This window comes from Haliaeetus albicilla, chromosome 16 (genome assembly GCF_947461875.1).
Source record: "Haliaeetus albicilla chromosome 16, bHalAlb1.1, whole genome shotgun sequence".
Classification (NCBI taxonomy): domain Eukaryota; kingdom Metazoa; phylum Chordata; class Aves; order Accipitriformes; family Accipitridae; genus Haliaeetus; species Haliaeetus albicilla.
Window position 1 is genome coordinate 21681893 of NC_091498.1, and position 17159 is coordinate 21699051.

The 17159-nt window shown below is 39.5% G+C and overlaps 1 protein-coding gene across 9 annotated transcripts in view; it reads right to left on the reverse strand.

Moving 5' to 3' along the window:
• GALNT18 (polypeptide N-acetylgalactosaminyltransferase 18) overlaps nucleotides 1–17159 on the reverse strand; it is a 249088-nt gene that overhangs the window by 67363 nt on the left and 164566 nt on the right. For all 9 annotated transcript variants that reach the window (XM_069803883.1, XM_069803884.1, XM_069803875.1 and 6 more), the window contains 3 exons: nucleotides 16121–16304; nucleotides 14995–15192; nucleotides 12400–12514 (listed from right to left, as the gene is read on the reverse strand). In XM_069803883.1, the coding sequence (XP_069659984.1) occupies nucleotides 12400–12514; nucleotides 14995–15192; nucleotides 16121–16304 (497 nt within the window). The remainder of the gene's footprint in view (nucleotides 1–12399; nucleotides 12515–14994; nucleotides 15193–16120; nucleotides 16305–17159) is intronic.

Consider the following 17159-nt stretch of genomic DNA (forward strand, 5'->3'; position numbering starts at 1 on the left):
GCAACTTCCCCTCTGCTAAAGGAGTAAAGGACCAAAGTACTGGAGAGTCCAGCGAGATGGCACAAGTGAGGTGGCTACAGAAGCATTAACACACCAAAGGGCTTCCTTAAGCGTTTTGCAAAGGAATAAGCCCTATTACCGCTATGCTATCATCACTCACTCGTTCCCACCAAAACGAAGGCAGTAGTGACAGTGTTTGCACAGCCTTCAGTGTGCAGCAGAGACGGGTGACGCACACATCCTTAGAAATGTCTATCAATCTGGTTATAATTTTTATAGAGCAAATTCCATTCACATCTGGAAAATCTGTTTCACTAGACAAAGGGGCTCTGTGTCTATTTAGTTTTATTTTTAAATTCACATCCTTTAGTAAATACTTTTCAATTGCATTTAAACATATTTGAATTTGCATATTTAATCAAAACAAATAAAACTCTGAAGCTGATGCCTCTCTCGAATATTTAATTTATACTTCATTATAAAATGATATAACATTAAAAGTGTTTCTTTTTATCTCTTTAATCACTGAGTGTTCTTTTCATGTCATGGAAGCTTAATCTAATAAAAAAATAAACCCTACACGATGCTGAGCAGTTTATTAGCATGTACTGCATTCATTAAATTTACACAGATCATGCAGTTCCTCCAAGAACTGATGTGACCTTGTTTGAAACCATCATTTCATTTGGACTGCAAACAAAACTTTTTAATAATTAAGTGATTTCTCAAAAAGCTGAAGCAATTTCTAGCTTCTGTGAAGTCTGCAAATGACAAAATTAGAACTCATTGAAGATGCCCTGAAGATTAAAAAAATAGTCAGTGTGAATTAATTACTACTGTGGATACAAACAAATAGTCACCAGTATATTTAAAAAATATTTTGGGGAACAATTTAATGGAAAAAATATTTGAGAATCTTGTTAACCTTTGCCATTACCATTAATTGTTTACTGATAACCAATAATGAGCTTGCTGCTTTACAGGCAAGTATGAAAAAACTATTTTTATTCAATACCATGAGCTAAGTCTGTGATCATTTTGGGTCTGCATTTTTATTGTGGTATCTTGACAGGTGACTGCAGAAAGGACAGAGAGAATGGTCAGATACAGCGATCACTGACATCAATGTTCATGTTTCCAGTAGCAATCTGTGGCTTTTGGATTGCACCCTGTAAGTTTTTGGATTGTCATGTACATTTGGGTATCTGTCTCTGTAAACCTAGAAACGATACTGACTGGATGAAATACGTTAAACTTTATTTAGGTCATATCTCCACTGAAGTCAGATAATCTTCACTAAATAATTGCAGTAGTGAAAAGAAGTACTGATGGATTTGGCTGACCTTCCCCAAATTCAGCAAGAAGCCATGCACAGCTTTGCTTATTCCACTGGTCTCAAATAGCTTCCTCTCACCAAAGAAGTCTGCCCAAACAGTAGAATTAAACACAGAATCCTGGCCTGAGTCACAAAAACTCAGGATTAGAAAAATGAGAATATAGGTGGACAGGAAGAGAAGGAAAATACACTGCTTACAGAAGCTATGATTCTGGTTTACTCCCTGCTTCTAGATGCTGAATGGGCTGGAAAAGAGAATCATGTCATTGGTGTGTACCCCTGCAGAGTGGGAAGTCAGGGTGTAACTTCGTTTCAAGAGGTGACTGCCTATAGTCACAGCTCAGAACAGTACGCATAGAGAAATCAGAGACTGGAGAGAGAGATTTTTACAATTACTTATACATTTTACTGAAACCCTGTGAGGTTTTTGAAGACTATTCTACTTACCATCATCATACAAGCCTGTCATACTTTCAGGTAAACTTACCTATTTGTGTGTGAGAATAGCTTTTTTCTATAACCAAGCTGACGATCTTAACATGAAACTGTAAGCAACCTACAAAAACACACAAGCATGACAGACTTCACATCTGCTTGCTTTGCAACAGAGGGACCCTATGGTATGGACAATCTAAAAGACTTTTTTAAAGGAAATAAAGGCTTTAACATAACTAGAGCTGTTCTCAATTTTTAACATCTAAATTATCCCTTAAATCTTACTTTTGATGTCACCATTAATTGCCTCATAGGCCTCACTTTACATTAATTGTGCCTTTATAAAACACTCTCATTGAAAAAGTAATACATGTAAAGATTCTTCCCATATTGAACTGTCAGTAGTTTCCTTCCTCTTTTAGCTAATTGCTTCATTATGTACTTTTTAAATTGTTTTGTTCTGCAGGGATTAATTTTGCACATATCTTCATGAGCTGTGAAACTTTTACAATGTACTCTAAAACTACGTATGTTGCGTTGCTGGTTTACCATTTCAAGAACTCCTCTATGCCTTGCATTACTAGGAGATAACATGCTTCAAGGGTCACTGAAAGGATACGGCTTCATTCAGTTCTCTTTCAAATGTGTCTATCTCATTGCTAGGCACAGCAAATAACTGACACATAAATCACTACATTGCCAAGTTTAAGTCATGAATAGGAAGTAAAAGAAATCACTTTTCATCTTAAAAGGCAAAAAAGCAGCAAACTGAATAACCAGATCACTACTGGTTTAGTATTCATGGAGCAACTTACTGTACTGCCCATCTTTTACATTTTTACCTCTCTCCCTTACCACAGCTGTACTTAGCTTGATCAGTTTTGTTAATCTTACACTAATCCTAAAGACTTGACCAGTACCAGAATACCAAGCTAAGAATAGAATAGAATAGTAGAATAGAATAGAATATTTTCAGTTGAAAGGGACCTACAATGACCATCTAGTCCAACTGCCTGACCAGTTCAGGACTGACCAAAAGTTAAAGCATGTTATTAAGGGCGTTGTCCAAATGCCCCTTAAACACTGACAGGCCTGGGGCATCGACCACCTCTCTAGGAAGCCTGTCCCAGGGTCTGACCACCCTCTCGGTAAAGAAATGCTTCCTAATGGCCAGCGTAAACCTCCCCTGGCGCAGCTTTGAACGACTCCCATGCGTCCTATCCCCAGATACCAGGGAGAAGAGCTCAGCACCTCCCTCTCCCCTTCACCTCCTGACGAAGCTGTAGAGAGCAACGAGGTCGCCCCTCAGCCTCCTCTTCTCCAAACCAGACAACCCCAAAGCCCTCAGCCGCTCCTCACAGGACATGCCTTCCAGCCCTGTCACCACCTTTGTTGCCCTCCTCTGGACGCATTCAAGGACCTTCACGTCCTGCTGAAATTGTGGGGCCCAGAACTGCACGCAGTGCTCAAGCGGAGGCTGCACCAGCACTAAATACGGGGGGATGGTCCCCTCTTTTGACCGGCTGTGTTTGATGCCCCCAGGGTGCGGGTTGCCCTCTCGGCTGCCGGGGCACGCGCTGCTGACTCCTGTTGAGCCTCCGTCAACCAGCACACCCAGACCTCTTTCTGCAGGGCTGCTCTCCAGCCACTCCTCTCCCAATTTACACTTGTGCCCAGCATTACTCCATCCTAGGTGCAGGATCTGGCATTTGGACTTGTTAAATTTCATCCCCTTAATCACTGCCCAATGCTCCAGTCTATCTAGATGCCTCTGCAAGGCATCTTGTCCCTCAAGAGAGTCAACAGCACCTCCCAGTATGGTATTATCAGCAAAATAGAGTTAACTGTCTTCCCAGTAGCTGGCACGGTGCTATGTTTTGAGTTCAGTATGAGAAGAATGTTGATAACACTGATGTTTGCAGTTGTTGCTAAGTAGTGTTTAGTCTGAAGTCAAGGATTTTTCAGCTTCTCATGCCCAGCCAGCGAGAAAGCTGGAGGGGCACAAGAAGTTGGCACAGGACACAGCCAGGGCACCTGACCTAAACTGGCCAACAGGGTATTCCATACCATGGGACGTCCCATCTAGTTTAGGAACTGGGAAGTGGGGGTGGGGAATCGCCGCTCGCGGACTAGCTGGGTGTCGATCGGCAGGTGGTGAGCAATTGCCCTGCACATCATTTGTACATTCCAATCCTTTCATTATTGCTGTTGTCATTTTATTAGTGTTATCATGATCATTATTAGTTTCTTCTTTTCTGTTCTATTAAACCGTTCTTATCTCAACCCACGGGTTTTGCTTCTTTTCCCAATTTTCTCCCCCATCCCACTGGGTAGGGGGGAGTGAGTGGGCGGCTGTGTGGTGCTTAGTTGCTGGCTGGGGTTAAATCACGACACTTCCTAATGGTGCTTTCAACTCCTGCATCCAGATCATTCATACTGGCCCCAGAATTGAACCCTGAGGAACACCGCTGGTGACTGGTCGCCAGCCATACATGTAGCCCCATTCACTACAACACTTTGACCTCTGCCCTTAAGCCAGTTCTTCACCCAGCGCACCATGAAGCTGCTCATCCCACAGCTGGACAACTTGTCCGGAAGGATGTGGTGAGGGACAGTATCAAAAGCCTTATTAAAATCCAGAAAAACTACATCCACTGCCCTCCTTTCATCCAAGGACTTTCCCTTTGTGAACCCATGTTGACTGTGCCTGATGATTCCATTATTCTTTAAATGCCTTTCAATAGCATGCAGTATAATCTTCTCCACAATTATCCAAGAACTGAGGTTAGACTAACAGGTCTGTAATTCCTGGGTGTTCCCTCACACCTTTCTTCTAAATTGGAATAACATTGGCTAGCTTCCAGTCAGCAGGGACCTCCCAAGACCTTTGGCAGATGATCAAGTGGAGTCCTGCCATAACATCAGCTAGATCCTTCAGTACTCCTGGATGAATCCCATCAGGCCCCATGGATTTGTGAACATTCAGCTGATACAGCTGGTCCCTTACAATGTCAGTGTCCACAAATGGAAAGTCACTGTTTGCACACTCAGGGGACCGGGCAGCCCAAGGTCTACCAATATTATTAAAGAATGAGGCAAAAAAACCATTGAATGCCTCTGCTTCTTCATCCCTGTTAGTCCGATGACCATCTTCAACAAGTTCGGTCCAATGTTTTCTTTAGACCTCCTCTTGCTATTAATGTACTTAAAAAAGCCCTTGTTATCTGACACAACATTGGCCAGTTTCAACTCTAACTGACCTTTGGCCTTTCATGTCTTCTCCCTGCATATGCGAACCACAGCTCTGTAATCTTCCTGTGAAGCCTGACCTTGCTTCCAGAGATCATACAATTTCTTTTTCCTCTTGAGCTCCATGAGGAGTTCCCTGAGCCAAGGTTAGGCCAAGCTGGTCTTCTGCCCCACTTGCTTGACTTATGACACAAGGTGCTGTGACACATGTAAAGGTGTCTGGCCTTTGCAGCTTTGACCCAAATATGCTGGATCCATCCTGGTGAATCCAACCCAGTCATCTACTCAGTTCTGTTACACCACAACAATCCCTTGGTCTCCCACATTAGTCTTCCTCTAATCTTTGTTATATTACTAAATCAGTCTTGCAGTACTAAAAACTCTGCATGAAATTAAATTCTAGAGAGATCTCATGTCAGTATCACGTTAAATATGGAATCTTCACAAACTAGGCCATGAAGAATTGTAATACCAGAAACTGCAATGGCATTGCCACCATGCTGTGGCTTAAAATGCAGAAAGATATTAAACATGAGGCTATTTTATAATAATGCACTAATTAGTTTGCATCTCACCTGAGTCCACTGATTTGTAAGGGCATATTGACTTAAACTGTTTTACTTCTTTCCATACCACTATAAACAACAGTTTCCTCTCATAAACCATCAAGATGTCTATATTACTGCCCAGTTGGTAATGTGCAATCTCACAGGCACAACTGGTGAAAAAACATCTGTGAGAAATCTCCAAGTGCCTCATCCTCTTTCCTTGTAGGTATAGTGATGCCACGCGTTAGCTGGTGCTGTATCAATCATTTGCTTTCCTGTGGGAGCAGGTAATGAAATGTTCTCTCCCCAGAAAGAGCAAAAACACAAAAATGATTCACTGGTAATGTTGTCTGTATGTATAATTACACATGCTGTAGCTGCAGGTTACCTGCTGAGGCATTCATGGGCAAACCGGGGCGGGGGGGGGAGAACCAATTATTCCACTGTAGATTTGACACAAAACTAGAACGAGCCACAGAAAACTAGTTTCTGTTGATGTCATGACTGACACCCATTTGGAGGCATGACAATTCCTTATTCTATTCTCAATAGAGGCTGCAATTTTTTCCTGTTGGAATTACAACCCTGTAAATAGAGAATTTTAGTCTGTGTCATCTTGGGATTCAGGTTGTTGAAACAGTGAGGTACCTTCCAAAACAAAATTGACCTTAGCAACGATTCTGGCCACACTGAGAAGCCACTACTGGTTACACAGGGTGCTAGGCAAGTACTTAACACCATACTTGCACTGCCAAGGAATTATTTTTATCTTGATGAAAGTGCGGGCTATGAAAAGCATTATCTACATCTTGTAAGAAGTAACATTTGGTCAATCTTTACAAATTTTTCTTGCAGGGTTCAGTCTAGAAATGATCTCCTCTTAATTCACAAAATGGATAAAAATAAAATAGACATATCTCTATTTAAAGCTTTAATGTAAAGTTAAAGAGAAATCACTATCTTAAAAATCAGTATTTAAATGTTATCTAAAAGTAGCAAAAAAGAATATTCTTATTTTTGTACTTCTCAGCCCTTCCCCTTCACGCATCATCAACCTAATACTGTTGAACAGCACCTGTGATCATACACTAAGGATTTTTTCTTTACAGCAAATCATTCCCTAGTGGCAAGGGCTATGGCCTACTATATTAAAATCAAGTTAAGAATATGGCTTTAAGACCACAGCAAGTGACGGAAGCTGTAAGTGCAAGAATGGGGGATGTCTAGATTCATTTTCCTGAAGGGAATTTAGGGAAGATCTACATTGCTCAGTGGAGTGCCATGAAAGGGGACCCAGCAGCAAGGACAAAAAGGGACGCTATGCACAGACGACACATCCCACTGCTCAGTCTCTGTGCAAACAGTTCCACAATATAGCAGCTCAGGGAAAAATCCCCTCACTTTCTTTGTTCCCTTCCAGTCATTTTTACCTCTTGGCACACCAGCCTGTCAATTTTCCTAACACAACAGTTTGTGAGGCAGCATGGTAAATCACAAACTGATTAACATTAAAATTAACCCTACAGTTTGAAAAAAATTACAACGTAAAGGTTTACTTCTAAACTGGAGGTGTTCAGAGACAGTGGGTACGGGGCAGCCATTCAGACAACTGTGCTGGCAGAGCCAAAGCACTCATGTGCTGCAAGAGCGAGAACAAGAGGATGGCAAGGAGGAGGAGGAGAAAATGTAAACCAACGTAGCTGTTTAAGCCTATGTGTTGTGAAACTACACCCTAGCTTGTACACTGTGCAAAGACTTTCCTTAATAAAAACAGACATCTATTTACATGTAATATATTCACGATTTCATATAATTGATGGCCTGTATTAGAAACAGGTAAAATTGCTGGAAACTTCTAGGGAAAGAGGAAAAAGTCCAAAATGTTTCCAGATAAATATGGAGATTTGGGGGCAAATGTAAATATCTGCACTTGCTCATAATTATCAAAAAGAACACTCTTGCAAGGGCTTGTTATAAGAAAGACATCTCAGGTAAGAAACAGTTGGGATACACAAACACTTTGGATTGGAAGTCACTGGACTTGTAAGCCAGCAGTAGGCTTCTACGCACCACATGGGAGAGACTGGGTCAACTGGTCAGTAATGAAGAATCATGATCCCAGAAGTTGGGGTGGGGGAGGTTAAAAAAAAAAAAATAGAGCCAGAAGCACCTTCAAAAAAACCCCCAAACCACTCCCCCGAAAACACCATCCCCAAACAAGCAAACATAGGAAGTCACCTCTGGAATTTAAGAAAAAATAGATCAGGGAGAGGCATGACAGACTTCACATCTGCTTGCTTCGCAACAGAGGGATCCTATTGTATGGACGATCTTCTGATCAAATAACTAATTTCTGCACCTGTTTTCATAAACTGCATTACGCTAGTTCTCCACCAACAGAAAAAGCATCAGCATCAGCTTCATGTAAGTTCTATAGACAAACCACCAGACTAACAAGAAATGAAGCAGATATATTTATTATAATGTTATTTTATTGCAAATACAACTAATTTTACTACTATAAAAGTAGTGTGCCATACTCAGTCTGAACTATAAACGCAATTTTCCTCCTGGGTCAGCTGATGTCAAGTCTTGATATATCATTTAGTGGGAGCAAGCTCTATTCCTTTCACGTTAAAGAGCTATTACCTTCTAACAAAATTTCCTCTTACCCATTTAACAGGGCCATTATATCCCTGTGAACACGAATTCATCTGCAAGCACAAAGTCTTTGTGACTTACATAATTACTCTAAGTCAAAGCCTGGGCTTACATTCCTTTGACTCTGATGAGGACTTAGTCTGTGACCTGAAGCAAATCACTGAATATTTATTCAGGCATCCCTAAAAGTTGTACAAACAACTTCGTTGTAACAGATATTTGGAAGCTTTATCAAACATGTAGGCTGCTTTAAAAGACAAAATGATTGCTACAGGCTTGCCCTTGATAGAAAATCTTCTGCTGACTTCAGTAGGAATTGGAATAGGCCTTTAAGGAGCCTACTGAAAACCAGACTTGAACCATCTAATGCAGGATCTAATTGATTGCAATGGATTGGTAGGGGCTTCCGTAACTACAAGTACTGCTTGTGCAAGCACAACCCAGAAGCAGAGGCCAAATAACGGTGAGAAATACCAGCCTTACATTTTGTGTCTGCTATAAGGCAGTTACCAACACAGTTCCTGTTTGGTTTCTTGGATAAGCAAGAAGATTCCAGTTTGCCCTCCAAATGCAATCTGGTCCCTTAAAAGCACACTTAAGTCCATTCAATTGGGAATGATTGAACATAAACCAAAAAGAAGCATTACTCATCCTAACGTGAATTTAAGAATATGATTCTGGGGCACAGTAAATGAATCTTTCAAAAATCCAAGATAAAGTGACCACGCTGCTCAAAAAGGATGCTGTCAAATCTTGTATCAACCACCCTGCCTTTAGTTTCTTATGGGGCAACCAAGTAGCTTTGCAAGAAAATACTTGCTTGAGGAAAAAATACAGCATTGCTTCAAAGATTCAGAATGCATTCGTATTTTGAACTCATCTGTCAGCTTCTAGCTCAAGGCAGCAGAACTCTATTAGTATTTACTTAATAATATATGTTTAATATTTTACAAATGTTATTAAAAAGCCACAGACAAGGGTAAAAATCTTAGAAGTTAAAATAATACACCAAATTAGAGATGAATAGAGCTGAGTAGAGATGCTAATTCATCAGAGTCAAGAGAATAATCTTCTAATCAAAGACCTGTTTTCTGTGGCTTTTATGGTTTACCAACAATGAATGCTTCAGATACAGTTTCCAATAGTTGGGGATTTTCTTGTACTCACATAACAGAAAGAACTAGATATTTGTGCAGATAATGAGGTGACAAAAATACCTCCTGGGAGAGGATACTGGGATAAGCCTCCATTTCATCAGGGTCTAATTCCCATCCCTGCACAGTGAAAACCCCATCAGTTCAGCTGAAAACAAACCATTTCAAGATTTTAGAAGACACGATAATGGTTTCTCCTTTATAAGGAAAAGAAATCCTAAATAGGTAGACTTTGCTTCCCAGAAGCATCTCAGCTGGGAGATTAAATCTTATCTCACATCACTGAAGATGCAGCTGGTAACAAAGCAAATGGAGAACGAGGCTTTGACTCTGTGCACAGGCCCAGAGATAGTGATTTACCCAGTCCTGTCATCAAATGATGCTGCAGTGGGTCTGCATATGAGTTTGGCTCACAGTAGTTTCACATCCTCTGGAACAAAATTAGTAATATAAGGACAGGGGACCATGCTCTACTTAGCATCTTGAACATAAACAGGTAACTCAAATGATCCTAACTCTTGGTGCTATTTCTAGAGTTGAAAGTAACCTCTCCTGTTCCTGTAAATGTTTGCTCTTATGTGCTTATGAACAAAATTTCCCAATGAAAGAACTGACTTCCAGTGCCGAAAGACTGCAAAGAATGGAAATGGGCTGTGTGAAATTTGCTTAGAAATTTAAGCCATGAAAAAAATTAGAGAATTTTCAGTAGATATCAACTCCATCATATCAGAGACTGTGATACACAACATCCTACTTCCTGGCTAGCCTGAATACCAGGCCAGTTTGGGCAGACGGTGTCTGCTTCTCCACCCCTACATGATAATGCATATCACACAGCAGAATACTCAATGAAGCTAGATACTTCTTAAAAAAAGAAAATGGCAATGAAAGATGAAGCACAGTGAGCAATCTGTAGTCATGGATTGGAGAGCACCATTTTAAACTGGAAACGTTATTTATTGCACTAACACTGTAATTATAATGTAGTTTTTGTAGAACAATTACTGTCTTTATTAAGTGATTCATCATAGGCCTTGCAGTTGAAAGCAACACAGGTAATCTAGAGATTACTTTGGTGCTGCAGAGATGAAAATATAGTTCAGCAGCAGAGATGGACCATCTAGCCTGAAATCACCTGGTGACCACAGTTTTCCATGTAGCCATATCTAAAGGAAATGAGAGGCAGCCCCTGGGAGCTGCACCTCTACAGACAAGTGCTTAGGATGCACCTGAATAACATGGCTGCCCACCATAACATGAGAGCACGTTTGAAGCAGCCACCTGTATTTTGCCAAGACATGGTGTATGGTCCCACGTGTGTGCCAGAAGCAGGTGGCTGAGGGAAGGAGCTTGCTTTTCAAGCTTAACATCTGTAGAAATAATAATGTGCTTCCCAGAAGCTCTAGTATTGCATTGTACATTTATATTCATCCTGGTATTTCTGGGATATGCTGAGAATTGTGAGAAGACTTGGTAATAAACTGCTGAAAAATCTGTTCATTACAGCACAGTAATTTGTTTTGATATAGCCAGGAACACAGATCCAAGTCAGGATAAAGTTAGATGAGGCAGCATACATTATGCTACCTTGCACACCACAATCTGTTACAGATGAAAGTATTTTATGTAGGTCAGGCACTGCTTCCCTGGAGACAGACAAAAAGCCATAAGGAAATCGGAGCAGTGTTGGGCCTTATTCCAGTGATCCAGTCTACTCCAAAGTCTCAATTATGCAGAAGATTTGTGTCTCTGGTCTTGTCTATCAAAGTACTCTTCCCAATCAACTTCTGCAAGGCTAAGTATAGCAGACTGGACAGCATGCACCTCATGATGCAAAACTAGATAAAACTTCTCGCACTCACACGGAGACAATAGTTTTGTCAGTTGGAAAAAGAAAAGAAAAAATCAAAGTGACACTAATTTTCAACTCATCGCAACGCTGAGCTGCAAAATCAGGTTTTGGGAACAGAAGGCAGCTCTCTGGCCCTCACAGTGAGGAGAATGGTGTTATTAAAAGAAGCAGTCTTGCATTTCTCTCTCCCTTTCCTTAAAACTGTGCTCTAATGTAACCGAGAGGGGACCTGCGCTTCAGTTGTGCTGCAATAACACTTCATCTCTGACAGGTGGGAGAAAAAGAATTTCAGGAACCCAGAAGTAAAAATGAGTATTTTTTGTTATATCTCACAGACTTAGCAGAAAATCCTATATTTTTAAAATAAATTCCTTTTTTTTTGCTACTGTATAACAGTATGCTTTTATTATGGCAACTAAAAAGCACAAAATAAAAGCTCCCACTAACATTTCATAGCAGAGTTCAGAATTTAATTTTATAACGCACATCATACCATTTTTCATTACCACCTATCTAAGAATTTCTCTCGTATCAAAAACCTGAAAGATTCTCAAAGAGAACAGCACTGTATTTTCAGAATGGTATTTAGCTGTGAAGAGATATAGAAGGAAGTACACAAATCACACACAACACTGCATATAGTAAACAGATGAAGAGTGTATGATGGAAGAAGAAAATATGTGCACTTATGCACTTTATGAATATCTTAATTCCCCTCCAGAGGGAAGGCAGCATAAAAGTCTATATATTCCAGTTTGCTCCATAGTGATTTTCCTAATTTAAATAAATTGAGAAATCTAGAAAGGCTTTTCCCATTATGCCTGTGAGAACCTATCCTCCTTACCGAGTCCAGGATCATAGGTAAACAGGGAGTTTTAGGTATCATCTCTGCCAAATTCTAGCATTGTTACTTTAATGAAAGAATAATACCAAATTTTGTATTTCTGTCCTTGTCCCAGATAAGTTCTTTAAAAAGATATAGGAGCTTTTGCTCTTTTTTTTTTCCCTCCCTCCTCAAATACAACAATGTATACTACTGCAGAGCTGTGGCTCTCCTTTGCATGCCATAATCCATACATTTTTGACTGGTTTTTTCCCCACACAATAAGAAGCAAGCTCTATTTTAAATATAAGCCACCAGTGTTGGTTGGTTATGTTCCTTACCCTGATTCCAAGCTCCACATTTTCTCCTCCGTATACTTCCATGCCTTCATCCAATAGGCCAATCTCTTGGAAATATTCTCTATCTACTATGAAGCATCCAATCAATGCAGGACTTCTGGAAGAATAAACCAGCAGCAACCAAAATTAGCAGATAGAATATGGACAATTGTATTACTCAGACATAGATTATAATTGCTGGGTCAAATGGTGTGTCAAGACAGATTCTTAGGGAGGTGTTTCTCAAACAGATTTGTTCAGCTTTGTCTTCTAATGTTCTTGATTCTATGGTAAAATAAGCACCATTGAAGGAAAACAGACTCAAAATTGTTGGATGTACATATTCTCCAGAACAGGTAGGATTTCAGTGCTAACAATACTAGATCCAGGAGCCCCAACTTTGTTTCTGAGGCACCAGCCATTCTAGCCTCTGTCCCTGCTAAGTCCTCAGGTTTCTTGTCTGTAACAATTAACAAGGATACACAATGATGCATAGTTTTGTGTGTTCAGCCAGAAGCTAGGTTCATCTACAGCTAAGAAAACTTGTGTCTGTAAGCTTAGGTAAAAGAGATTATTTCTTGAATAGGAACATCCAGATAAGGTTTTGTAATACAGAATCAAGAAATGTCTGCCCTTACCAGCATATTGTAACATTAGTCCATTGTCCTGAGCCAAATTTAAACAAGTCACATATCTTTGCCAAATCAGTAAGCTCTATTTATGTCGTGACCTGAATTAACCAACTTCTACTATGCAGAGCCAATCTTAAGAAGGTAAGAGTTCATGCACAGAGAGTACAATTTTACCTTTATAAGATGCAGTGGAAGAAAATAGAGAGTAATTTAGCCTTTTCATTTTTCTCCTATCTTATAATGCACAATGGCAAGAAATAAAAATGTCTTTTCTGATCACTATGCTGGTATCGGGAACTCTGGTAACAGGATATTAATTAGCAGTACAGGGGAAATCATCCTGTATTTACTGGGAACATTCAAGCTGCAGTAAGTGTAGACATCTGCTTTCAAACAGATTATAGGATGTCTTAATCACAAACTGTACAATTCTACAGAAATCTATACATTTATACCTTTAACCTGAAGTGCTACAGTACCCACTTTATAACAATGAAAGGCTGTTTCTGATATATTTATTAATGAAGAAAATAGCGGTTCACTTCAAAAATTATGCTTCTTTTATGACAAAGTACCTTGCTGCTGGTGGTGTTTTTAAAGTATTTTTCAGAGTACCTGCTTTCCTTTGTTATAATTCTAGAAGCATATTGGAGGCATGATAGAAGCCATCAATCAATACATGTGGCTTTTTTTTCTTTTAATTATCCAGCACACACATGCAGTGTATTGCACTGAATAAAAGGCACCAGGGAAAAGGGCTAGGGAACAAACCTAAACATCCAGTATTCATAAAGGACATTCACTCCACAATCCTCACATAGAACAGAGTTTTGGAGTAAAATGGAAAAGTATGTTTGCTCTTTATTCTGAGTTTAAATACTTTTAATTTAAAAAGTCACCACAATTAATATAGAAGGTTTGCCTCTCCTGGACTTAGTACGATATTTCAAAGCATTTCCATAATGTTATCAGAGTTCATTAACACTGACAACCATCTCTAATGATGTGGAAATTACCACCCCTTTTTACATATATCTGTGGCAAACCTGTGAATTTTTATCTCCTACTTTCCAGTTCTAGGTCCTGTTCAGGCAGTTCAGAGAGTTTAAGCTGACGACTCCTGAAAAAAAGCTGTCTGCCTGAAAAGACAGACCTACTGGATGAAAGATACCCCTTACACTGACTGCATGGAAACTGATTGGTAGTGATGACCCCCTCGCACTGCCACTGCTATTTAAGGTTCTACTTTGCAGCTAGTGAAAACAATCTTCACGCTTTCTTTCTGCAGAGAGCTAGAGTATAGGTACCAGTGACCTCCTTGGTATGAATGCGTGGCTAGAAAAAAAGCCTGGAATCTCAGCAGAAGTGCTGAGGGGATTCAGAGGCACCTACTCCCCTCCCCAAGATAAGGGTATTGTTCTGTACCAACCTAACAATATTCTAGACATGATATGAAAGTACAGAGCTAGATGGCACCAAAGCAAGGATCTAATACAATCTTTGCTCACACACGATCAACGGACCAGCATTAACTCCTAGGACATAACACAGCTGTAAAGCTATGTGACAGTATCATAAAGAATATAACTGTCAGATCAGTTCTGTTTATATAATGTATTTGTAAAGAAAATTCTGTTTCTGGCCCATTACCACTAAATTAGTAGAAAAGACATTTGGAGAAAGCAGTGCTGCTGAGCATTCAAGTCTACCATTTCACTTCAACTGTGTGTTTTGCCCCATGCTAATAACAAGGAAACTTATTAAAAAGATATACTGAAAACAACAGTTTTCTTGATGACTGTGTAGAGGTCAAGGACAAAAGCTGAAGAGGACAGCTCAAGGACATTTAACTAATTTAACATTACAGTCAGTAAAACCTGTTACATAGCTGAGACCACTCACCATCTGTCATATCTAGATAAGCATTGCCAGTGACACACTAATCTAGGTCACAGCTGCATGTTACCTTATTGGAGCAGTTGTGTTCTCCAGTTTCCACCATGATTTAGGAGGGTTCAGATATCGGCACCACAGCTCCCAGTCAAAACCCTGCGCTGAGAGGGGATACTCCTCTATTTCAAAATTATCATACTTAATGTTATCAAATGATGGAGAAATTACTCTTTTTCTGTCTTCTTTTATCCTAGTGAGCACTGGTTCAGCCCTAAAAAAAGAAAAACAAAATGTTAAGATTATATCAGTGGAAGCTTAGCACTTATGGAAATCATAGAATCATAGAATAGTCTGGATTGGAAGGGGCCTTTAAAGGTCATCTAGTCCAACCCATCAAATAAATAGCAGGTTATGCTGTATATTTCAGAAGGGGCAAACTCTACAGCTGTTACTCATTCAGAGCTCCCTTGGCTTTGAGATGGAGTTTTGACAGAGCAGGATCTCCCCCAAAATAACACACTGCAATATTTTATCTAGGATGCCCTATTATTAACTTTCATGTTAGCTAGTAAATGGAAGAAATAAGAATCTGCATATCATAGAGCATTTACACCCTTGCTACCAAATAACAATAACTTCAGGCTGTCAACATTATCAAGGACATCAACCTCAAAGTTAATAACAGATCTACCCTAGGGACAGAAGCTCCTGCCTTTTTACCACCTTTTTACTCAAGAAGCAACAGAGATATTAAATCCAGACTGAACAAGTTAAAATACATAGTTTTAGTTATGCGCTACTTTTGCACAGAGCGGCAACCTCAGTGCCAAAATGACACTGCTTTGTTTACACTGTAGAACATAAAAGAAACATAATATTTTTAATCAAAAGAAGGTAAATTTGCCCTTATGGGCAAAGGACTACATTATCAGAGGAGGTTTTTAACGTGCAGTTTTCCAATATAGTTTAAATACATTGTAATTAGACCAGCAGATAACTCGCCTATAAAAATGGATCTAGATTATGTTACGCAGCACAAATATATTTTCCATGCTGGTGTCCATGATTGTGTCTGAATCCTCATGAAAAAGATCAGAATGCTAACTCACCCTCTATATGCAAGAGAAATGCCATTCAGTAATTTATAAACAGTGCTTGAAAAAGGTCCCTTGGTCAGAGAAATTCAAAGAGACACATACCATCCCACATTGAATTCCACATGAGCATCAAAGAGAGCGACTACTGGTGCTGTGGCTACTCTCCATCCACTAACTCGAGATCGAATCAGCCCCTCTTGTTTGCTGTGTCGAACAACCTTGATGAAACCAGGCTTACGGGCGTTCACTTCATCAACATACTTCTTCAGTTTCTCCTTGAGTTCTTCTGTGGAAAGGAAAGAACTGGATGTTAAGAAGAAGTATCAGCTTGACAAGATGTAAAAACCTGTTCTTTCAGCAGAACAGGAGTCTTCACACATGGAAATACTCCCTTTTGATGCAACTACTAAGAATTCTCAGTCAAGTCTAAATGGAGGCAACCAAAAAGTAGAAGGACCATAAATTATATAGTAATAAAGAATTCCAGGTGTAACTATTTAGTCTACATGACTGACATCAGAATCCTGCCACTGTTTAATGTGCCACAAAATAAAGCACTCAATCGTCAAGTACCACAGCTACATAAGTGCATATTAAGTTACTGTAGCAACAAACAAGATAACTATTTTATATTTCCAGAAAAATATGCCCAAGTATTGTCCATGAACTTTCTTTACCAATATTTCAAGAAAAAAAAGTAAGAATAAAATGAATTATTTATCCTTTTTCCATGTTTCTTTGTAAACTTCAACAACTCTTTCTATCTATACCAAAAAAAGTTCCATGACTTCTGCCCTTTTCTCAGCAGAACAAAGACCAGTAAAAGTACTGGAGGAGAACAATTCCTAATTAAAATATGGTAACTTTTAAATAAACAGCTATCATCTCTCTGGTTTAAAGACCACTGCATGAGAAAATCCAATAGGTAGAGCTGAGGTATACTGTTCACTATTACTATTAACTGAAAATACTGTTCACTACTATTCCTTATTAGCATTGCTATGTTCTATTTACGTTAAGGTACCACTCAGAATTCCCTTGGTGATATTAAGTTCCCTTTCTTCCAAATCTCTCCACAAATCCAGAAAAGTCTTTGCTGTGATGCAGAATAACGTTCCTGTGGTTACGATGCTAAACTGGC